At 46.9% G+C, this 24,931-nt stretch overlaps 1 protein-coding gene across 2 annotated transcripts in view; it reads left to right on the top strand.

Moving 5' to 3' along the window:
* The window catches only part of RUNX3 (RUNX family transcription factor 3), a 157,368-nt gene that overhangs the window by 79,664 nt on the left and 52,773 nt on the right, over positions 1-24,931 (top strand). For both annotated transcript variants that reach the window (XM_081869292.1, XM_081869291.1), the window contains 3 exons: positions 3,466-3,710; positions 15,438-15,594; positions 23,051-23,155. In XM_081869292.1, the coding sequence (XP_081725418.1) occupies positions 3,466-3,710; positions 15,438-15,594; positions 23,051-23,155 (507 nt within the window). The remainder of the gene's footprint in view (positions 1-3,465; positions 3,711-15,437; positions 15,595-23,050; positions 23,156-24,931) is intronic.

Raw genomic sequence — 24,931 nt, 5'->3', positions numbered from 1 at the left:
AGAGGTGGAGGACCAAACTGAGAACAAGATGCCAGACTAGGTGGGCCTTTGGTCTGATCCAGCAGGGCTCTTCTTATGTTCTCGTGTAAAGAAAAGCGAGCTTTCGCTCTTAAATTGTTGCTTGTTGGCGGTACCCTGATTCAATAACACCGGTCACCGCTCAAATGCTTAACTTTTTCATTCTCACCCGTAAACCAGTCATTCTCACTGCTTAACTTTTTCATTCTCACCCGTAAAACGAAGATGACGCCTAAACGGATGCTATGCATATGATTCCCACCCCTGTTACTCTTGATACCCTCCCTTCTATTGCCTTCTCCTCTGTCAAGAAATAAAATTCACTGTATATCCCTCGGGGCATGTTACTGTTCTACCGTTGCGCAAAGGGCCGCGTAATTGTGTTTCATTAGCGCTATCGTCGCTCCCGCTGCTGCGGTTTCCCCAGCTGAGTGGTGGAGAGCGCGCTTCGTAAGCAGAACGTCCCGGGGTCAAGCCAGGCATCTCCAAATACAGCCTGCAGACATGGCACACAGACCCACGTCTGAAATCCTGGACAGAGATGCTGCCAGTCCCGAATAGGCACGACTGAGCTGCATGAGGCCAAGGTAAAGCAGCTTCCGAATGGAGAGGCTTTGCAGGCAGTTTGTGGGAAACGTTCTCTGCAAGCGCATCCTTTTTGCTTGCGAAAGGTCTCCAGTTCAGTTTTGAACCAGAGCTTGTGCCAGGCAGAAGAGGCGCTACTGAGCTGGATGGCAGCTGCCTATGGGAAAGGTTTGCAGGCTCTCTATGGGCTGCGGTTCAGTGGTTAGAGCACGCGCTTTGTTCCAGAAAGACCCCAAGTTGAGTCTCCCATCGACGGGGCGCAATTGCTAGGGAGCCAGATCAGAAATGGACCGCGTGGCACTAGAAAGGTGGCACTAGAAAGGAACAGTGGCCAGGCTTGTGGCTGTTCTTCTCTTTCTTCGCTTCTTCACTATCCTAAGGTGGGGTGAAAGCCACAGGCTTGCAGGGCTCTAAAGGGGAGGAGACAAAACCTTGGAGGAGCCGAAATCTGTCAACGACAGCCTTTGGCTAGGAGAATCTCCATGCTTAATATGAAGAGAACCTCCATGGTTAATATAGCACGGGAGGGAGAGGTTGTAGCCCTTGTGGGCTTCCTGGCTGGCCCTTGTGAGAGACTGAACATAGGACTACGACGTGGATCTAACAAGATTCTTCTTATGAACACACACACGTTAGAAAGGCTTAGGTTCTGAAGTGGCTATAATTTGGGCTTTGTGGATTGCCACTGAAAAACCCGCTACACTGATGTTCTCTCCTGCCTTGTGGTATATTTATAATTTTCCATTTCTTAACACCCGAGGCCAGCATTTCCCATCCCCAGACCGCTGCCGGCCGAGATCACACGTTCGGGGGTGGGTGAAAGCAGCCTCCGAAAGTGCCCCTCCCTCCATCGGATTTGGCAGTATGCGGTTGCCTTGTAGTTATTATTATTATTATTATTTCCTTAAAGGTGGGTGAGAAATGCAACTAGGCTCTCAACTCCTCCCCCAGCCCTCACTTGTAAAGATGCTTATTTTAGATTAAGAGTCAGCTCCGTGGGTTTCCATTGCCTCGCCCCCCCCCCCCGCCCCCGGTCAAGGACTCACCGGCTTCTTGTGGGTGGGAGGCAGGGGCACTTGCTTGCAGAGAGCAATGCGGTGAGGTTGCGGGTCTGAAGCCTTGGAGAGGAAAACAGAAGAATAAACCACGTTAAAGCCATAATGGTCACACGATGCAATCTCGGGCGCACTTACTCGGGTGTAAACCCAATTTAACTCAGTGGGCTAACATCTTAGTTAAATAAACAGGTTGAAGGCTGTGCATTAAATCGAATTAGCTGGATTTAATTTGTATTTGGAAGATCAGTGCAGAATAAGAGCCTGACAGGTTCTAGACTGAGGTCGCCGCGGTACTATATGCATTTATTTGCATATTAAACACGGGGTAATTCTCTGAGGTGAAGGCGCACAATTCGATCTTTATTCACAAATCCCATGCGGTCCGTCCTGGATTCTTCCCAAGTTAGTGTGCATAAGATTTCAGCTTTACAGTATTTGGAACGGACACTCTCAGCAACCAGACGTCTCGGATAGGGCTTTGAGCAACTCTGGAGGTTCTGTTTTGTTTCTTAGGGTGGGCTGACCCAATTCATCGCCTACCTAAAATTAGTTACCAACCCTTTGAATTAAATCGCCTTAAATTCTTTTGGTTTCCCTTTTTATTCCGTCTGAAAATCGCCTTTGAGGCTGCAAACAATATAAAAGAAATCATATTTGTTCCGACCGTCAGAATAATGTTTGGGGAGAAAAATCCAAACAAACCGAGCTCGAGTCCCCACGTGTTCTCTTCTTTCGAAAAGAGAGCAGGCGGGGCTGCTGTGCGAGGGGCGTGGCTTCGCCAGGGCCCGCCTCCTTCCTGCCGCGCCCTCTTCCTCTGTCATTTTCTCAGGCTTGGCCATCCCCCGGTTTTCCGATTGGCTGTCCCCGCTGCCATTCCACCACGCTTCGTCCCTCCCCCTCCCGCGCCAGCCTCTGAGTAAATAAAGTAAAAAACCCCGCAGTAACCGCTGACAGTTTTTGACTGGTTTCAGAAGCGCAAAGAGGAGTTTGGAAAGAGCAGGCCGTGGGTGGAGATGATCTAGGGTTACACGCGACTGCCAGGCGCAGCAGGAAATGGATGCAGAATAACGATCCTTGAAAAGGGAAACAACCTGTTGAGGTTCTTTCGCCAGCGCGCAATTGACAGTGCAGGCGCGCAGCGGGGCGCAGGGAGCGCGGGCCCTTCCGCTGCCTTTGGGCGCGCTGCGGCGCTCCACGCGAAGTTTATTTTGTCTGGTCCCAGTTTGTTTTGACTGGAGGGACGAGGCCGCAAACAGGGAGCTGGACGCCGAGTCGCGCGCTCCAGTCGCCGTGCAGGAGGAGCCAGCTTGCTTTTGCGCCGAGAGAGACTCCCGGGCTGCTCCTCTGGCCGCCCACCGGTAGCTTGGCCGTCCGCCCGTCCGCCGGGGCGCCCCGAGATCCGGGCTGCGCTTTAGGACTCGCGCGGGCGGGGAGGGCGGCGGCGGCGGCGGAGGCAGAGGCAGCATCCGGATCGGATTTCTCGACCCCGGGGGAAGCTTCCGAGAGGGCGCCTTCGCTCGCCGCCTGCCAGGCGAGACCGGGAGGAAGGAGCCCCTCGGCGAAAGTTGCGCCTCGTCCCCGGAGCGGCGTCCGTCGGCCCTGGGGGCGCCCAGCGTGGGCTCGCGGTGGCCGAGCGGCTGGGGCCGTAACCCCGCCGGGGAGCGGGCAGCCGCCGCGCGCTCTTGGGCCCCTGGCCGCGCGCGCCCCGCTCCGCAGCCCCGCGCGCCCCCCTCGCCTCTCGGCTGCTGCGGCCTCCTCGCCCCGGCCCCCCTAACGCCCGCTGTTGTGATGCGTATTCCCGTAGACCCCAGCACCAGCCGGCGCTTCACACCTCCCTCCACGGCCTTCCCCTGCGGCAAGATGGGCGAGAACAGCGGCGCCGTCAACGCGCCGGCCCCGGGAAGTCGCAGCCGGCCGGAGGCGCGCTCCGTGGTGGACGTCCTGGCCGATCACCCCGGCGAGCTCGTGAGGACCGACAGCCCCAACTTCTTGTGCTCCGTCCTGCCTTCGCACTGGAGGTGCAACAAGACGCTCCCCGTGGCCTTCAAGGTAAGCCGAGGGAAAGCGAGGGCGCTGGGGAGGGGAGAAGGGGGGTAGAGAAAGGGAAGATAGACGTGGAAATGGAGAGGGGCGGGTGGGAGAGAGGCGCGCAGATGTTTCCTGCCCAGCCAGCTTCCCAAGCGCCCAGGAGAACTAGTGGTTTAACGGAAAAAAGGGCAACGGGAGAGGAGGGGAGGGGGAGAAGGAGGGAGGGTGGGTGGGGGAGCAGAAACTTTCCCCCTTGGCGAAGTCACCCTCGTGTTGCCCCCTTAGTGTGCAAGGCGCTGTACAGATGCGTCTCCCAAACCAGGGAGTGCTCCGACCAGCCAATTCTGGGAGCGCGAGTGCTCTTTAGTCATGAAACCGCAACCCTCGCCAGAGCCCCCAGTTTTAAGCGTCGGTTCTGCTTCTTGGGAGCTAAGCCCCATTGAACGCAGCCAGACTAACTTCTGTGGAGCGAGGCATAGGATCGCATTGCTATAAATGCCTCCGAATACCTCTGCAGTCGGCTCGGCTGGGAGTCCAGGCTCATGGGTCTCATAGGCTCTCCACCGTCCGGTTGCAATTCTATTGCTCGCTTACCTGACAGTTAACCCCATTGAATTCAATGGCATTTACTTCGGAGCAGAGGTGGATAGGATTGCACTGTGAAGGCCTCAGCCTAAGGCTGCAAAACCGAAACACACTTGACTACACTTGACTGTGTTCTATGGAACACAGGGGGACTTGTTTCCGAGTAAACGTGGTCCGGTGTAAACGACCACAGTTACTTGTGTTGGGCAAGAGAATCCGGGTGATTTAGGGGTCAAGCAAAAGGCGGCGAAGCTTTTTACTGAGACAGACCATTGGTCCATCTAGTTCAGCACTGTCTGCACGGACTAGCAGAGGTTCTCCGGTGTGTCAAACACTGACCTGTCCCAGCTCTACGTGAAGTTTCCAGGGACGGAACACGGGACGCTCTGCCACTGTGTCAAATGCCAAATATTATTTATATCCAAAGGCCTTCCCCACAATCTTCACCCACTTCTCCATACTCACGCACAGTCCGCTTTAAAGCACCTCCAATAAGTTTCAATATTTAATTCCTTTTCTCTCGCCACCTGCCTACGCTCCAGGCGGCTTCCAATGTAAGAAAATACAATGCAAACTGGGTATGGAAATATAGATCACTGTGTTGGTTGTTGTTGTTTTTTAAAAAAAGAAACTTTAAAAAACCCAGGTCAGTAATAGTAAAGATTCTAGTCCTGAAACCATTGGCTTTTAAAATCGGAGCTGAGTGCCATTGTGCCTTGCGCATATTAGAGCTCCCCCTCCCAGTTCCAAATAATGTATCCCCGTCCTTTCAACGCAGCCTACTAGAAATCGGGAATGCAACGTCCTTAAAGGCAGGCTCTTCGCACGCAGCAGATTTGACCCTTCTGGATTTTGGATGTAAAGGGAGATGGCTCTCGCTCAGGGTTTTGTTTTGTTTTTTAATATGATAGGGAACGGAGGACGAAATAGCCCCTTTAAAGAATTAAATAAAATCAACCGAAACTCTTTTTTCTAGCCGGACTGGATGTCCGATTCGAATTGAAGAGTAGGGTGTGGGCTAAGCCTTATCCCCAAACCTGAGTGATAATACCTGCTTCGCTCTAAATATGGACGGCCGTAACCTTGGGCGCATTTTCTTAACCAAGAGAAATGTTGCTGTGGTCGCGACGGCTTGCAAACCTCGAAGGCACCGTAGTTAAGTAGAAGTAGTAGTGGTGGTAGTAACCGCCACAGCCACCCGCTCTCCAGGGAAGAATCCTGCTATCCTATTCACACCACACACCCCAGCTCTCTTTCCCTCTACTAATTATTATATCCCGCAAAAACCAGTGATCCCTCCAGATCGTCGGAGGGGCTTCCACTGAAGTCCGCCGGATCCCATTGCTAACTTAATGGAACTTCCTTCCGAGGAAATGTTGGGCTGCGCTGCTTCAGTCAGAAATGTTGCTTTGCTCTCTAGAGACTATTCGAAGGCTGCTGCCCTTCCCCAATTCACCTCAGTTCTCGTTTTTGCTATTTAAAAATGGCAGGGGTTGATGTTCTGCAATCCTCGGGCCAGAGCAGCCCCATTTTACTCCAGGCAACTTTTTGAAGAAGGCGAGATGCCCGAGGGGAGTCGGCATTTGGTTTGTCTTAAGGTTCTGGCCCTCGTAGGCGCAGGGATCTGTATTACTTAAAATACCAGGCTCTGTAGTTTGGCAGAGTTGAAGCCCTGATTACTGTATTTAGATAGATTGCCATTAGATAAGTTAGAAGAGTTATTATGTGCGCGCGCACAACGCAGTATGTAGCCTGGCATCACGTCCCAAGCACACCCGAGGTATTTGGAACTATATTTAATCGAAATCAGCGGCACAGCTTCTGAGCAAAGTGCAGGTTAATAATGACTTTAGGTATCTCCTTAACATACTTTTGACTCCTTTGCCTTCAGGGTGTATGGAGTATTTAAAACGGGTGGGCACTCTCCTCCTTCACGGTGCCTGCCTGCATAGCTATAAAAAATCAGGGTTCAAATCCCTCTGCCCCTTCCGGGGTTGTGTTCTCTTGGGGCAAAGACCTGCTCAGCTGCAAAGTCCCCGCGTACTTGGAAGGCGCCATCGTGAATCATCGTTGAAACGGATCCGATGTGGTTTGAAGGCGGCTTGTCTCCTAAGCCCTCTTTTACTAGGGAGCAAGTCATGTTGGGTTCTTGCTCGTCAGCAAACTTGTCGGTGCCCCCCCGGTGTATAAGCCCCCTTGGAGCCTGCTCCGGGCTTAGCAGGTTTCTGGACAGAAGCCCTGAAAACCACAGGGGCCTCTTCGTCCCTTTGGAAGACTCACTGCTTCCAGCTTGGTGGGTCCCAGGATCACACCCCCCCCCCGCTGCCTAAACCTCTTTCTGTGTCCCAGCTTTTCATTCCACCCAGTAATGAAGCTGGCCTACATTGTGCGCCCCCCCCCCTTCCTGGGACTTTGAGTGATGCGCTTATTTTTAATTTTTAAAAAGCAACATTTCCTCAGCGTTGTTTTGCCCGCAGGCGCCCAGCCTCTTCTCTGATTGTTCCCTTCAGTTAGTAGCGACGATCAGGAAACTTTGAAGTTTAAAAGGAGTTTAGGCTAATTAACTAACTGGGGTTTAAAAAAACAAAACAAAAAAACAAAGGAGGAGGAAGATGTAATCTTCAAGGAAAAAGCAGAGCAACCCAACGGTATCTGATCAATCCTGTTTCCCTTTCCCCTTCCTCTTATCTTTCTTAATAAGCGTTTGCTCCGCTGCTGATCTCGCCACAGCTATTTTAATTCTTTCTTAATTTTAATCCCTTGCCTCTCAAAGGGTTACAAAAATCACCACTCTTTTTTGATCTGCCATTGAGCTTGTACGTTTTGTTCTAGGGGCGTTTATTTCCCAGTAAGCCTCCGCTGGATCTCAACTCCATTGCCAAGGCCTCGATTGCCTGAGGTCTAGATCCTTTTCTGTTTTGTTTTCTTTTTGTTTTCAGGTGTATGCCCAGCTAGGTGTATGGGATTATTATTATTATTATTATTATTATTATTATACTACAAAATCCTTTTACACGGGCGTTTATAAAAGTGTAGCAAAACTAACCTCAATACTTTCAAGTAATTTAATTCCTGGTGGGTTGTCAGATGAATTGTGGTTATTATTTACATCAGTGCAGATGGTGTGCAGAGTAACATGGTCCAGCTGTAGCGCGGAAGTTCTAGATAGTTGTCCTAGCTGATGACCACAAAGAGACCTTTCCCCTTTCCTCACTGTGTCACCTTACATCCAAAGCGGTAACCATCGCCAGCAAATTGCATGGTTTAACCACGTACTGCGGGAACAGACAATGCGGTGGCTTCCAGATGTTGATGGACTACAGCTCCCATCAGCTGAAGCCAACATAGCCAATGGTCGGGAATGATGGGATTTGTAGTCCAACAGCACCTCAGCTATTCCAGACATTAGCTGCATACTCACTATACAAGTAAAGTACCCCGAAAAGGATTCTGAGAACTGTAGTTTACCACTCACAGAGCTACATTTCCTAGCACCCTTAACAAACTACAGTTGCTAGGATTCCTCTCTCTCTCTGTGTGTGTGTGCTTCAAATGTAAGGGATGCATGCAGCCAAGCGCGCGCGCGCTCTCTCGCTCCCCCCAAGATTTTGCACAGCCTCCAAATCCAGCCGCAAGCGAAACTCTTCTAGGCTGCAGCCCCATTTCCCGGGAATAAGCCCCACTGCACCCACTGGGAGTTCCTTCTGCGCAGTCATGCCCATGCCCAGAGTGGTAGAGATTTCAGCACCTGCCGAAGGTTGGGATCCTGAACCCACGGCGAGTTGGTCCTTAACCGGACCTTGCTCACGCTGGGTCTCAGGCGCGTGCCAGGTTACCTGCAGCGACGCTGACACTCCCAAGTCGGCAGGCACCGTGGATGCTTGTCCAAGGACCATAACTCCGTGGCCTTTAACTTTCGAGTAAGCACGTGTCGTTCGGGGCTTGCGGATGCACTACTCGCCCGCATGGAAAGCAATGCTTAACTTCGACAGTGCGCTGTCCCTTTATTAGTATTATCCGGAGGCACTGAGAACCTGAAAAGTGTTCCTGTATGGCTAAATTTTGACAACGTGTTTGGGGGCAAGGGTGACAACGAAGAGGAGGAGAGGCTGGGAATTGCAGAGAAGCGTGAAAGGCAGAAAGAAGCAAAGGAGAGAAATAGATTTTGTTTAAAAGAAGAGCGCGCACGCAAATGAGAGGCGCGTTAGTAAGATATCTGTCATCGCTTAAGGAAATTAACAAACCACAACAATTTAACGTCTCCTCCGATTGTGGATTTGTGATCAGACAAAGAAAGGAAAACCCGGTCGAAATGAAAATACAGTAGATCTCTGCACATGTTTCAGCACTAAACTGTAGGATGGAAATCGGAATGCTGGAGCAGTTAAGAAAAGAACTTTTAAACCTCTGGGCGCCTGGGGGTTGGGAGAGCGCCCCATTGAATTCAGTGGGTTCCCTTTCCCCAAATTATTCATCGGAGCAAAGGAGGCAGCGTTCCTCTGCATAGGCTTATAACATTGGGTGATCACAGCGGAAGTTCATTTCTGTGGACCTGAGACTGAGCTGCAACTTTGCAGATTCTCGGTTAGCCTGACCTTACCCAAGATTTTAACCCCTTCGCACCGAGCGGACATGAATTTCCCAGGGAAACTACGTCGAATTGGGACAACCTCCGCGTGTTGTTGTTGTTGTTGTTTAAAAAGAAACACCGACAAAGAAATAAAACTAAAAGCAAACCCTCGAACCCTGCTCTGCCCGCGCGCAGTGGCCGTGGAAAGGCGAGAGATTTGCTTGGCATCCTTTGCAGGCTAAATTATTAGACCCATATAATGGAGGGTGGTTGTACAGGCCGTCGTGTGAATTCACGGTGCAAGTAAATTATTTGAAATACTGCACATTGCAGTAAAAAGAAACGAGAGATGTCTGTGCTCCAGGATTCTCTTGTGAGGCTGTCAACAGTTCCCATTTTTTCAGTTTTGGGAAAACGGATCTCCACGTGGATGAGGAATGCACTGGAGGAAAGGGCGTTGTCTGTCTTATTTGATCTCATTTTCAGAAGAAGGGGAGGGGCGGTGGAAAACCTCCGCTTGTTTGGAAGCATTTAATTTTATTTTCCAAGAGGGGCCTGTCATTCAACGTGTGAGACTTCGCTTCTGAGTAAATCCTCCTCTTCGAACCGGGCTGCAACCCTTTCCCCGGCTTTCATGGGAGTAAGGCCCGTTGACTCGAATGGCAGTTACTTTTGAGTAAACGGACACAGGCTTGACCTCCACGATTTTGTTTGCTCCGAGGATACGCCATCCGAAGGCTGGTTTCCACCGAGATAGAAGAAACTGGTTTCTGGAGGGACACCCCCCCCCGCCTCTCCTTGGGTGTACTCTTGTTAAAATGAATGGGGTTGTTTCCGATTCACACCCCTCCTCTTCCGAAACCAGAGGCAGGAGGCTCTCTCGAACAAAAAGGGCGACATCGGTGATTAAATGCACACTTTGTGAAAAAGAAAAACACTTTGAGTGAAATTATCTCCATTGCAGCATCGCTTAATTAAAAGGGATATAATTATCATTTTCTCCCTGCCACCGACGCACGAAGGGAGGAGGACACACAGGAACCGTATTCTGAAATCTCGTCATCTGCGGGGGGGGGGGAGGGGGAGGCGAGCAAAACAGGATGACTCGTTTCCAACTAAATGCTATTCAGAGTAGACCCATTGAAATTAATGGGCCTAAGTTGGTCGTGCCCATTCAGTTTCAACGGCTGTACTCTGAGCAGGTCCAATGTTGGCTCTGTAACCCACTGATACCTTTTAAAAAGCCTCCTACCCCCTTTATAAAATGTTCGTTTTCATCCCCCCTCCTCGATTGGGGGGGGGGAGTTGTGGCTGTATTAGCCGTTTATCATGTGCGTAGCCAGGATTTTTGTTAGGAGGGGGGCGGGACTTTTGCTAGGGGGGCAGAACCGTCGTGATGGGTCAGTTAAGTATTTCTATTGTTTTATTTGATCTAGGGGGGCAGCTGCCCATCCCTGCCCCCCCCCGCTACTCGCGCCCATGCTATTTATCCTGAGGTTTGGATCCGTAGACGCTCTGAAATGCCGACGAGGCATTAGATGGCTCTTTTCAGGAAAGCAAAGGCCAAGATCCTATGCACACGTACTCGGGAGTAAGCCCCAGTGCACTCAAGGCGGGTTGCAGTACTTCTGAGCAAAGGTGCGCAGGATGCGGCTGCAGCCGAGCTTGCCACAATGTTCTGAAGTTTACCCAGTTCAAAAAATAAACATCACCCCCTTTCCCCCTTAAGTAAGATGAAAGCAAATTACCGCGCCTGTTAAAACCAGATTCAGAGGGATAGTGCAGATGAACTGATGGTGCATATAATCCAGCCTACATTGAAGCCCTTTGAGATGCCCAGCTGATCTAGTTGGGATTTCAAAGCGCTTCGCCGCGGTCGGATTCGTCAACTTGGGTCAACAACCAACACTGGCAAAAAAAGGAAAGGAAAATGGCAAGGCTGCGCGTTTCCGAGTTAAGCAGAGCGCTTCCTCAGGCGCCAGGTCGGAGACCTTTCATGTTGTTTATTGAGTGAGTGATTTTAATAATAATAATAATAATAATAATAATAATAATAATAATAATAATAATATAAAGTGGATCTTGTTGCAGTCTCTACCCTACATCAGGATTGAGACGTTCCTTCCCCGCAGATTAGCTAGTTTTTTTGCCAAACAGGTGTTAGTACAAAATAGCCTCCGGCAAGACTCTGCCCAATTACAACTGTAGCAAAACCCCAAAGCGCGCGTTGGGGAACCTAAGGTTCAAAATAGGCGCGGAGGAACTTTTCGCTGGTGTTTTTCTTCTCTCACAGACACCTCCAGTGCTGTTTACGGAGCTGTCCCACCCTTCTTCCAGAGAACGATCCTGACGTTATAGAGAGGAGGAATGCACTAGTCTCCTCTGGTTTAACGTTTCTGAATAATAACAATAACAATAACAATAACACCCTTCTCATCTGTGATTAATCTCTGTAAAGTTATCCAGGGATTCAACTCTGCCTGAATGCATCGCCTTCTGGTCTAGAAGCTCTTCCCACAATCGATTTTTGTTTCAGACTCTATGCTCGGTTGTAGAGGAAATGGACTCTGTACATGTTTAGGAATGCTTTCAAGACAGCTAAGAGGCCGGGTCCTGGCACAAATTAAAACCCTGCTTCTGAAGAGGCAGGAAGGTGCAATCCTATCCTCTGTGTTTGTTTGGAAGAAAGTCCTTTTGAGTTTAATGGAACTTAGCCACTAACAAGTAAGGCAACAGAGGGTTGCAGCCTTAAAAGCTTAAAATGCCAAAGTTTAAAATAATACAATACATTTCCCTTCTTCCACTCCACAAGTCAAAAGTAGTGAACCCCTAAGTGCAAAATTATTCTCTTTAACAAAAAAACACAAAACCCAGAACCTCTTGCAACACATAACCCAAACCCCCAGGGTAAAAACAAAACAAAACACCCACCCTTTTCTGTTCCCTTAGAAATCCACCTAAGGATTTCATCCTAAAATAATTCCCTATTTATATTTAAAAGCAACAACACTGGTAGTTCTGTTGATCTGTTAGGAATAAATCTATAGGGACAGTAAAAGAAGAGTAGCATATGGTTATTGTATTTGTATTTGTTAAAAACAACAATTAAAATGGTTTTTTAAAAGTCTACATTTTGGGCAGAATCAGGGCCATAGTAAAAGGAGTCCTATGACTTGCCAGGTATGCTGTGTGCTCCCCCTCCTTCTCCCACACCACAGGCATTGCTAAGTACATAATAGGCTCGGGGGGGGGGGGGCACAGATTAATGCAACAATTTTGCCTCTGGGTAAATTGAGGTAGGGACGTGGGTGGCACTGTGGGTTAAACCACAGAGCCTAGGACTTGCCGATCAGAAGGTCGGCAGTTTGAATCCCCGTGACGGGGTGAGCTCCCGTTGCTCGGTCCCTGCTCCTGCCAAACTAGCAGTTCGAAAGCATGTCAAAGTGCAAGTAGATAAATAGGTACCGCTCTGGTGGGAAGGTAAACGGTGTTTCCGTGAGCTGCTCTGGTTCGCCAGAAGCGGCTTAGTCATGCTGGCCACATGACCCGGAAGCTGTACGCCGGCTCCCTCAGCCAATAAAGCGAGATGAGTGCCGCAACCGCACGACTGGACCTAATGGTCAGGGGTCCCATTACCTTTAAATTGAGGTACTGAGTGACTGAGGTCTCAACAGCACTGTCCTTTGCAGCCACCCTATAAGCAAAGGAGGCTGGTGGAGCAGGACACCCAGAACCCAGTGACAATGAGTTGGCAGCCCTGGGCCCCCCTGTAACAATGTCCCTGTCCTGCATAACCTTTCATTTAAAAATATGTTTCTATTCCCTTTTACTGTTGGAGTTACAAGGGGAAGCATGCAGGGAGTATTCTGTCCAGTCTGTGGCTCATTAAGAAAGAAACTTGCTCCCACCTTCCGATATTCTGGTCAATGATGTGTGCCAGAGCACTGGGATAATTCAAAAGTACTAGGCAGACTCCCTCGTCCAAAAAATTCAGGCCATGGATCCCAGGCACAAGTCAAACTCTCTTCTTTCCTATTGATCTAAGTGTTGATTATTGTTACCTAACTGTGGTCAAAACAAAGTCCTATGTGGCTAAAATTAAGACAGGAAGCTCCTTGGGGCTTACATTTATGAAGCTTTGTAAAATGCTATTATATTAACGGTCTGATAAAAGATTAATAATAATTTATAACAATTGGCTTTGCCAGATCATCAGTCCTGTCTAGCTCAGTGTTATCTGCACTGATTTGCAGAGGTTCTCCAGGTTTTCAGACAGGGGTCTCTCCCAAACTTTCCAGGAGGTCCTGGGGCTTGAACCAGGGACCTTCTGCATACAAAGCTACAGCCCCTCCTCCAAAGTTTAACAATCGCTGCTAAGTTGGTCTTTATTCAGTCAAAGACTTTTAGACTGCAATCCTGTGCATCCTTGTTTGGAAGTAAGCCCCATCAAGCACAGTGGGACTTCATTCTGAGTTAAGGCTTTTATTTTATTAAATCTGCGCATCACCTAGGATTACACTGTTTAAGCCCCATGGATTGCAAGGGTGGTGGTGAGGAGACGTTTTTACCTCTCCCAATGTAATTGACGGACTTAATTTTGGCTGGACCAGTTCCTTCCTTAATTAACTTAGACATAGTTAAATTCATTTGGCCTGTTCACAGATTACGAGTTCAGCTTACTATTTTGAGCATATTTTGGCCCTTTTATGTTACTCTGCTAGGGAATGAAGAGAGACGTTGTCAAGAGTGGCCTTTGCTTCTAACAGGAAGTGATAGCTTTTGTATTTTAAACTGTAAGGACATGATCCAGAATGAAGTCAAATGCTTTTAAAGCACCATTGATTTCCACTGGAGAATTAAATACACTTTTCATTCTCTCCCACTGAAATCAATTGACTAGATCATGCCCCCCCCAAGTTATCTTCTACTTCATCCCACATTTTAATAAAATAACAGTGAAGATTTGATAATATGCAAATTTGTTTCCATTTTGAACCGCTCAGTAATAAATGCTGGAATTGGTCAACAGCCCAGGTGATAGCAAAATAGGTTATTGAACTTAAATGCACTGCCTTAATATTTATTGTTTATGTGGGTATACCTATACATGTTACAGCCTTGTTTTCCAAGTGTCTGAGAAATACTAAAATAATAGCACTTATTTCAGTTTCTAAAGGTTTATTCGGAAGTGACTCTGCTCTTTTGTAACATGATCGTATGCATGTTTTACCCAGAAGTACAGCCCTCTGAGTTCAATTTGATTTACTTCCAAGTTGCCAAACTCCAGTCTTTTTCCAGTCTCTTTCACTTTTGTATTTGTATTTTTTTAATAAACCCATTTTATCCCATTTCTGCATTAATCCACGTTTTCTTTTTTTAAAAAAAAAACTGTGTGAAAATTTTTGTTTTAAGTATATAACTTTAAATATATTTTCTCTTGAAATACACATTGCTAAACACATTTTCTCAAAAAAAAATACCCATTTCTAAATGCATTAACTCTCAAAGTATGCATTTCAAAATGTATTTTTCATATATATTATTACACATTGCACTTATGAGTCAACTTTTTATATACGAAAGGTAGCTTAAAGAGACTTACAGAAAAATAGCGCGTACAATTAAAACCAACATTAAACTGAAACAGATTAAAAGCTAAAAACACATGCATATTTGTATGGACGAATACATCCTATGCAGAACATTTAGGAAGTACAAAAACTGGTAGACAACAAATTTCCTATCTACACATTAGCTTGGGAGGTGGGAATCAGGCCAGGGCATACTAGGATTCACAGAGATCAAATTCCTCAAGCATCCCAAGTGACGTGTGCACTGGATTGCAGCCTGAGACCCGTGGAAGAGAAATTCATTGGTCAAGTATATTCCCCATGTTAACTAGTACATCTTTGCAGATGCATGCATCATACATGCATACTATGGATATTTTTTTTTGTCTCAGGGGCCAAATGTCTTCAAATGCCCCTCAGAGGTTGGGCAAGGAATTTTAAGGGCAAAGTTCTAGCTCTGCAGTACAGCATTTGCTTTGGATGCAGAAAGTCCTGGGTTCAACCCCCAGCATTCCAAGGTTAAAGGTAAAGGGACCCCTGACCATTAGGTCCAGTCGTGGCTGACTCTGGGGTTGTGGCGCTCATCTCACTTTATTGGCCGAGGGAGCTGGCGTACAGCTTCTGGGTCATGTGGCCAGCATGACTAAGCCGCTTCTGGCAAACCAGAGAAGCACACGGAAACACCGTTTACCTTCCCGCCAAAGCAGTACCTATTTATCTACTTGCACTTTGACGTGCTTTCGAACTGCTAGGTGGGCAGGAGCTGGGACTGAGCAACGGGAGCTTACCCCGTTGTGGGGATTCGAACCGCCGACCTTCTGATCAGCAAGCCCTAGGCTCTGTGGTTTAACCCACAGCGCCACCCGCGTCCCTATCCCAAGGTTAGGGCTGCACAAAATCATGGAAAGCTGCTACCAATCAGCAGACACAGTACTGAGCTAAGATGAGCCAATAGCATTAGGGGATCTTCTTATGCTCCTGTGTTTCTAAACTCAACAATTTCTTGTTGCTGGTGGTTTCTAGGTGGTTGCCCTTGGAGATGTGCCTGATGGCACTGTGGTTACTGTCATGGCCGGTAACGATGAGAACTATTCAGCGGAGCTCCGGAATGCCTCTGCGGTCATGAAAAACCAAGTGGCCAGGTTTAACGACCTTCGCTTTGTTGGACGGAGCGGCCGAGGTAAGGAGACTGGAGATGAATGAGTTGATAACGAATTTAGAGGTGGCTTTAAAAGGTGGCTGAGTTCTTGGAGGATATCCACACATGACACTATCCACACATATTGTGCTTCTTTATTAGAACATTTCATCCTGTGTAAATATACCACATAGTGTGCCTCGCAACAGGAGTTCCCAAACTGTGGTTCGCGGACTATCTGTGGTCCAGAAGCTTCATTCAGGTGGCCCATGGCATGTCTGTGGATTTGTGGTTAAGATGGGAGACAGCACATCTATTCCATTAAATATTCATATTAACGTTTAATTGCATTTTTATGGTTTCTTTTCTTGCATATTTTATTTTATTGTGTTACAATCTGAATTCTATGGAAATTATCCTATAAGAAATAAAAAGAAGCCATAAAAATGCAATTTTAAAAAATCATACAGCTGCTTCTAGGGCAGTCCATTACAATGGCTACAACAGGCAGAAAAATCATTAAGTGGTTCACCCATCCTTCAGCTGTTTTCACATGGTCCATGAGGTGGAAATATTTGGAAACCCTTGTCTTACAATGATGTTCTTTTAAAAACACAATGTCTTAAAAAGAGTACAGAATAATTTTAAAAGAGAGACTGGGTTATCAGTTAAATTAAAAAACAAACAACCTCATAAAATGAAAGACTGCTGGAACAAAACGGACTTCCAATAGCAGTATGTAATCAAAAAGGTCTCATCCCCCAGCAGGCTTGCGGGGGGATCCCAAGTTTTATAGAAATGCAACAAATTTTGAAAGGGGAAGAAATCTAAAAGGGGGGGGGAACACTTCCAAATTGCACACTGAGGACTGAGCATGTTCAGTGGACACAAAATGCTGACTGGCTGTTTGAGGCAGTGGGGACGGAATGGAAAACTCAAGAGGAATTGAATGAGGGGATAGCTGGGTGGGACCCTGACCAGTCTGGAGCAGACTACAAGCCATGATTTGTTGCAGGACCTACTTGTTAGCCAGGATAGCTGAATGGAACATCCATGGTCAGAGGCAGTTTAAAGCTGGAGGCATTAAAAATGAAATATACATATTATCTTCTCCATCACCTCCCAGAAAAATGGGTAGAGAACCTCCTGTTGGAACATTCAGGACAGACTAAAGAAAGAACTTCTTCACACGTTGCATCGTTAAAATATGGAATTTGCTCCCGCAAGAGATAGTGATGGTGGCCACCAATATAGATGGCTTTGAAAGAGGACTAGACAAATTCATAGAGGATAAGGCTACTGGCAGCAGCTACTGGCCATGATGGCTATGTTCTACCTCCACTGTCAGAGGCAGTATGGGAATCACAAGTGGAGAGAAGGGCTACTGACCGGGCAACATCTCGAGGGCCACAGGCTCTGCCTGCTCCCACTGTACAACTTACAAGCACACATGCCTGGGCCCTGCAGAGAAGCTGTGATGAATGCACAGAGGGCAGAGTGAGGCCAGCAGGTGGGATTCCAAGCCCCCACCCCAATGTTCATTCTGCAAAGATCTGTTGCATGGCCAATGGCGATGCTGATCTTATTGTGTTTAGCATGTGCCTGTTCTTCTGCAAGAAGTGCCACACCGTAGCTGCATAAGTTATGTTGCATGAACAGCCCTGATGCCGATCTTATGGTGTGTTTCAGCCTGTGCTGCTGCTGCTGCTGCTGCTGCTACAGGAAGTGGTGCACTATAACTGTGTCGGCCACTGGCCAGTCTTTTGAATGTATACATGCAAACCGTCAAAGAGATTTTTGGCTTCTCGGCATTAAGGCCCAAGTGATCTTAAGAATGATTTGCGTGTAATAACTGTTTACTTGTTGCTCTCTATGAAACCCAAATAGTTTACATTCTTTCGTGCATTTCCGCTTTCCCATTGGCTCCTTTCCTAAGTGGCAGGCAAGGCTTTCTTTCAAAATCTCCCCCACATAACTGCTTGCAGGTTGATGAATGGAAAAATGTTTTGCTTTTATGAATTAAGCTTTCATTTCTGTACTCAATTATTTGCTTTAAGTCTCCTCCCTCCCTCCCCCTTTTTCCATCCCCCTTACACAAATTTCCAAACTGTACATAGCTCCATCCGAATTTGACTCTTGAATTCATTAGGAACCCCCCTACTCAGGTCTCCATGTCTGGGATAAGAAATTACAGTAGTCTGGAGTCCTTGGGAAGCCTGTGAGGAGTTTGATTTCAAACTAGGAGACGTGAGTCTAAAGCCTCTTGGTTAGCAAAAAGTCTTTTGTCTTCAAGTGCATGAAACTTCCCGTTTGGGCTCTCTGTTCTGCATGCTATAAGTCCCTGTTTCTGTCAGTGTAGACTAATTCTGCACAGGATAGTGTTGTCCTGAACACGTCTTTTACCTTTTGGGTTGTTGTTGTTGTTTTTTGCAATGATTTCCCACCAATTAACGAGGAAACCCCCCTACATTTGAAAATTATTGAAGGGCAGAGGAAACATAGGTGAAATTCTCAAGGATGAGGTGCAGGGTTTGTTTGTTTGTTTGCATTCACTCTCACTTTTGAGCTGGATGAGTTTTTGTGAGTTTCTTTCACCAATATCTGGTAGCTTTCCTTCTATAGCCTTTCTGGGAGTCTGTGCTTCCTGAAAACCTCATGATATCCTTGGTTGTGCTTTCTTCTAAATCAGGGGTAGGGAACCATTTGCCTTCCAGATGTTGCTGAACTACAAATCCCATTCTCCCTGGCCATTAGCCATGCTTGATAGGACTGATGGTAGTTGTTTTCAATAACATCTGGAGGGCTTAAGCAGGGCTTTTTTTCAGCTGGAACGCACTGGAGTTCCGGCACCTCTTTGGCGCGTTCCGGCAGCTCTATTAGGTTGGGGCACAGTGCCTGGGGCCGTGTGGCATGATGATCGGGTTGCTGTGACGATTGTGTTGGCGTGACGATTGTGGCTGCCGAAAGTGGCAGTGGGGACAAAGAGCTCAGCAACTTTGGGTAGGTGCTCATCAAGTTCCACCACCTCTTTTTCCAGAAAAAAAGCCCTGGGCTTAAGGTCCCCTACATCTGCTCTAAGCACAGGAAGCTAGAGAGGCTGCCTGACATGTGCTTACCAGCTGTCCACTGTGTTGTTAATGCCAGTGTTTGTAATTAGCAGGATCAAGTGCTAACTTTTTTTGTGGACTGTACCATGTAAGATTGGGGGTGTACAAATGTGTGTTCCCCGGGGGATGCATGTTTGAACATGAAGTCTCCTTGTACATAGAAATCTAGCATGCCAGCTAATCAGGTTCAGCCTAACATTTTCCTTGATGAGCTATTTTTCTGTGTGCAACAGCCCCCTTCAATGGGGCAAATATCCAAAATTTCAGTATTGTGCCTTTAACAGCTTAGTGCATAGAGAAGGTGGAGCTGCTCTTTGCCTGGAGATGCAGCGTTGCTGAAATGTTTTATTTAGTTGTTTTCAAGTATTGATATACGGCTTTTCCTCAGAAAAGATAACAAAGGATTAAATACAGAATTTGAAAGAGCAAAATCCATAAATAATACAAGCAATACAATACAATACAAACACAGACTCCTAAACATAGAATTTGACTCACACAGTACACTTACACTCATTTACTATCCACAACCACTAACACATCTCTACCTCAGACAACCTGCCCACATTCACCCATACTCACATATACTCTCAATAGTTACAGATCTCAATAATTCCCTGGGTACAAATATATAAAGGCTGCACTACAATACTGTCAGCCTAACACTATGAGGTAACATTTATGCAGCAGCACAAAAGAGAAATGGCCGCCCTTGTCCAAAATGGTGTAAAAAGCTAAGACAGGAATGTGGGCAGGGTGAGGGATCACATAGTTAAAATGTGTAAGTGGGATGGAAGTCTAACAGTGCAATTCTATGCAGTGTTCCCCCCCCTGGGGGGGGGGTACACATACCCCTAAGCATTTTGTGAATCGTCGTACTTTTGTCCATGTACTGTATTTGTTTTCCCCAATTTCAACTATAAAATGGTGATTTTCTTGAGTCAAAATGAGAGTACTCCTAAACATTTTTTAAGAAAAAAAGCACTGATTCTATGTATTCAGAAGAAAGCCATGTCGGTTTCAAAGGGGCCTACTTCCAAGTTGGTGTGCACACAATTGCAGCCTAAATAAGCAATAAACAATAAAATCATTATTTTATTTGACTTCCTTCTTCAGGGACTCTGGACCACTTGGTATAATAGTCCATAAAACAACTTCTTCCCATCATACTTGATTTATAGGCAAGCAACTTCAATAGGATATTGTGCAAATACAAATATTTACACCTGCCTCATTTCTGTCCCCAATGAGCTGTTACTGGTGATAAAGGCAGAGGAGGACCAGTTAAAGAAGGTGACTCAGTCTAAGTGGGGACAGACTGCCCACAGCAAGACAAAATAAAGTAGTTAATTCCTAAAAACAGAGGCTCCAGATTTAGTAATGTGTACAAATATGCATACACTTGGGTAAAATGTGCATATAAATGCATATACATGTGAAAATGACATACAGAAATGTCACTAAGGAAAATTGTGTGCGTGTGACAGAATTGCATAGAAATGTGTATGTTTGGAGAATTTTGCACGAAGATGCTGATAAATCTTAATGAGGCCCTCTTCTTTCAAAATTGTGTGAAAATGCGGAGAACTGAATTTTAGATTTAAAAATGAGAAGCTGAGAAAAACCGAAACTAACAGATTTGCTCAACCCAAACCCATGCACCTGACTCTTGCTTGGGTGTTCTCCTTGTTCATAAACTCTTCATGTGAACAAAGGAAGTGAGGATAAGTGTACTCAGCTCCGTGCCCCATGCCACTTTCCCCACCACTCTTCAGCTGGTTTCTCCCAGCCCTTTCTGGAGATGCTGAGGACTGAACCTAAGACCTGCTTCAGCTTGGAAAACAGGTGCTCTCCCGCTGAGCTATGGTCCTTTCCATTGATGTTCTAGATTGCATTGAGACAGATGCAGCTGTCTGGGTGGGGCAGAGCCGCCACTCTCGCTTCCCGGCAACTGGGTCGTTGTTGCTTACAGGAAAGGGTGAGGCAGTCTGCACAGTGCGAATGCGGAGGCAGATCCAATATGGCGTTCCTATCAGTGCATTTGCACTGCGCCAACCTCCCTGCCAGCTTGCCCCTTCCCTTCTCCCTTCTGGTAAGCAGCAACAACTCGCCTGCTAGGAAGCTAGCGTAACAGCTCCACCCCACTTGACAGCGAGACTCTGTGACCTTCCCTGAACCACACAGTAGCCCACGGCAACTGGAGGGGGGAAGGGGTGCTGATGCGAAATGGCACATACCTGTCCCCACTTCCCAGTTCATTTGTAGGGTTTACACACAAGCAGAATGCCTGACCGGGGCTCCAGAGGCAGGCCTATTTCACATGCTCTGACCTGAGCTGGCACTCAAGGCAAGACCTAGGCCTAGTTGTGGCAACCTCTGGCTCAGACCTAATCACCTAAGGCCTAATCACCATAGTGGCATAGTGGTGTTGTCCCCTGAAGATATCCATCACCAAGGTTCCTGCTGGTTCATTCTGGTCACCAAGGTGAAACTGGGTTATGTTTCACCAACTGTCACAGATGCTGGCAGGAGCTATGCCCGTTATCAGTTGCCTTTGTTCAGCTATGATCCATAGCCAGCCAGCCAGTCTGGCGATGCTATCAGTGCACCTCCAACTGGCAATGGATTGTATGTAGTCAACAAAGGAAGCTGTGGTTTTGTGGGTTGAAGGCAAGGTTTTAGTAGATCTTTGGTACCCATCCAGATTCTCACAGATGATATATCCAGAGTTCTGCTTCTTGTTCAGGAGGTAGTGAACAGCTCCAGGTCCACACCATGGTGGCTAGTCTGTGGCCTTCTAGATTTTGTTGGGCTACAACTCCAATCCCTCACCATTGGCCCTGCTGGCTGGAGCTGATGGGAGATGGAATCCAAAGGTTTCTGGAGAGTCAGAGGTTCCACATTCCTGACATTTTGGAAAGGTTAGGGCAAACTCTGTCTCTCCCCTGGAATTCATACCACTGTCCCTTGCAAAGCCCACATCACACGTGATAGAGAGGTGGTGTAATTGTAGTGGCTAGGAGCATATGTTGGCCAAGAACATTAAAAACTTGCCTCAGCTACAAGCACAGGCAGGTGCTTGTGCTTTCACTTCTTCACCTGTAGAATGAGTTTAGTAATACTGGCATCCCTTATAGGATGGTTATTTATAGTAAAGGTTAGCTATTTGGCTTGACAGGTGCTCCTGAGTGTTTTTATTTGTTTCCAGATTTGGGCTGTTCAGAACTACTATATTACAGTAAACAACAGTATGAAGGATGGCTGTATTTGCTCTTTTACTCCTATACCTTTATTTTAAATAAATAAGCAAACAAATTTCAAGACCCAACCCTCCTAGGATTATGCCAATCCAGAGTTCAGGTGGGGAGCCAGGAAGCTGAATACGGTACTTCTTCCTCCAAACACACACACCTGGCCATAAAGTCCTGCATATAGAAATGTAGCACATTTGATAGAAAACTAGACTAAAACCCTCACATGCTGACTTTTACTGAGAGGAAGTTCTTGATACAGATGATTATTCAATCCAGCAGTCACTCCTGCTTCCCCCCCCCCAGCTAAACTTTGAAGTGGTACAGGCTAAAGAAGGCTGCATCTTGTGACTTTTCTGAAAACATAGATCAGTGTTAGTAGTGTTTAGATGCTGTGCACTGTGATATGACATCCTATGCCCCTTTAAAATGTGGGTTTTGGGGGTGTTATTGGATTGTTGTTTTTATTTTAATTATGTGTTTTGTGGTTTTATATTTTGATTTATTCTGTGAATTGCCCTGAGACCTCTGGATATAGGGTGGTGTATGAATTCTATTATTATTATTATTATTATTATTATTAAGTATACTATGAGACCAGTTGCTAATTTTTTCAGCTTACTGCCGAGTGACTTAATATAATTTGAGATTGTTAATTTTATCCCCTCTAGCTGTTTCTGCAGCCTCAGATCCTAACAGCAAGGGGGTTTGTTCAAACAGTAGTAGCAAAGCAAAGCAGCCTTAGTAAGCCCTTGCTTAAATTTAAGCCAGGCCTTGCTTTCAACATGGCTGCCCATCTACCACGGGTATATATGGTAGAAGCAAGGGAGGCTGTTGCTCTCCTCCTGGGTGAATCATGATCCAAAGACCCCCAGCTTTCATTTCTAAAAAAAAGAGTAAGTTTCTAGCATTTGAAGCACCTGAGATATGAGGCAAAAACGTATAGGCGTTATTCTTCTCAAATTAGTGAGAGACTAACCTTTCCCACCCCTTTCAGTATTCTACTCCCCTCACCCCAGGAAAAACCCCTGAGGGTGCCCATGCTCTGCACCCTTCCATTATATCCTGGATCCCATACACTTACAACCTGGACTCATGTGTGCTTTCTCTTTTCTGTTTTTTTCCTCCCTTGGTCTTTAGGAAAAAGCTTTACATTGACAATTACAGTCTTCACAAACCCCACCCAGGTCGCTACCTATCACCGTGCCATTAAAGTGACTGTTGATGGACCCCGGGAGCCAAGAAGTAAGTTTGTTGTCTTTCCTTGGAAGGGGAAGCGTGTGGCCGGGCGACAGTTCTCAAGCTAATGCTTGCGGGTGCATGAAACCTTTTGCTGCTTTTAGGTATCCAAGTTGTGGCGGATTGCCACTGTGGCACCACACTTGGTGTGGCTGCTTTGCATGGGTAACATATAAAAGTGCCTCTCATTGTGAAACACTTCTGAGACCAGTGTCCGCATCGCTGATGGAACTCTGCTGGCATGAGACGCACAGACATGATCAAGGGAAATCATGCCTTGCGCACTGCTACACTGTACACTGTCAGAAGTGGCTCAGCAGGTGAGGTGAAGCTTCCCAGCAGGTGGGTCACTGTTGCTCACTGGGAGGGAGAGGGGTGATGCAGCAGCAAAGAGGTTGGTGCGGTGCAACCACACTGGAGGAACAAATCCAATGCTCCTGCTGGTACTCCTGCACTGCACCAACCTCCCCACTGTCTTGTTCCTCCCTGCTAAGCAGCAGCAGCAGCTACCACCATAGTGGCTCCTTCCTACCTGGCAAGCTGCTTCTGCTGATGGTGATGTGAGAGGCAGCTAATCACAGGGGACATATTTTTGTGATGGAACCTTGTCTGCAAACTGCAGAAATAAAATGGGTTGGAAAGGACCTTATGCAGGGCAGTCGGCCCACCATCAGGTAGAGTGAGGCAATTGCTTCAGGTGGCAGATGCTGTGAGGTGGGCAGTGTGGTAGCTACCTGGCTATTTCTACTGAGCCTCCCTCCCCACACGCCTCTTTTTGGAAATTGTCACCTTTAGCTAGGGGGGGCTGTGAATCTGCCTTTGCCCCTAAGGGAGATCGTCTAACAATGAGTTCCCATGGGAAGCCATCACCTGAAATTTCCCTAACAAAAGAGGTTCTTGGATACTTTGTCAGGGCTGTTAAAGGAGTCTCCAGCAGAACTCCTGGCTCCTTTGACTCTCTCCTGTTGAAACACTTCCCACTCTTATGGCAGAATGCCATTTTGGTTAGAAATGTATGCAGCACCCTAGCAAGATCTGACCAAGGCCCATCTGGTCCTGGCTTCTTTTTATATTCCTAGGAAACCGGAGATACTCAGCAGTCCCTTAGAAACCAATAACCAGTGACCTGCCTTTGGACACCATGCCCATCTCCTTAGCAGAATTGTTAACGCAGGCCCAAATTCAACTGTGAATCATCCCCTACTCCTCTTTTACATTTCATCACAGGACAGAAATTAAAGATCTCTATGATAGGCGGATGAGCTGCTATTATGTTGGACTTGCCTGTTCTAATCGGATGAGTTTCTGTCAGTTTAAGCTTGTGGGCAACCCAGCTTTGTGCCAATACCTTCATGTGCCAAAAGAGGGTTTTTCTTCTTCCACTGACTGAAATTTTGCAACTGGCATTAGCACATGGCTTTGGGGAGGCAACAACAGCCTCACCCTGTCAACAAAGTGTGCTAGTGTGGAGCTGCTAGAGTTCTTCTTCTTTAGATTTCCCCTTATCTCCATTGGTTATATTTCTGAACTGCGTTTATGCCGTGCATCTAAAGCATATTCCATGCCCTTGCCCAGCAAATAATGGGAACTGTAGTTTGTTAAGGGTGCTGAGAAAGGCAGCTCTGTGATGAGTAAACTACCATTCCCATTATTATTTTAGGGGTTGGTGCATGTACTTTTAATATATGGTACATATGCAGCCTAGGAGCAATGTCTCGATAGCTGGGCGGTTAGGCAGTGGAACCGTTTATTTATTTGAAAGCATTGATGAACTACTTATTT

The sequence above is a fragment of the Podarcis erhardii genome, assembly GCF_964252035.2.
Source record: "Podarcis erhardii genome assembly, chromosome: 7".
NCBI classification, from domain to species: Eukaryota; Metazoa; Chordata; class Lepidosauria; order Squamata; family Lacertidae; genus Podarcis; species Podarcis erhardii.
The sequence above is the reverse complement of the archived record's forward strand: the minus strand, read 5'-3'. Positions and strand labels throughout refer to the sequence as shown.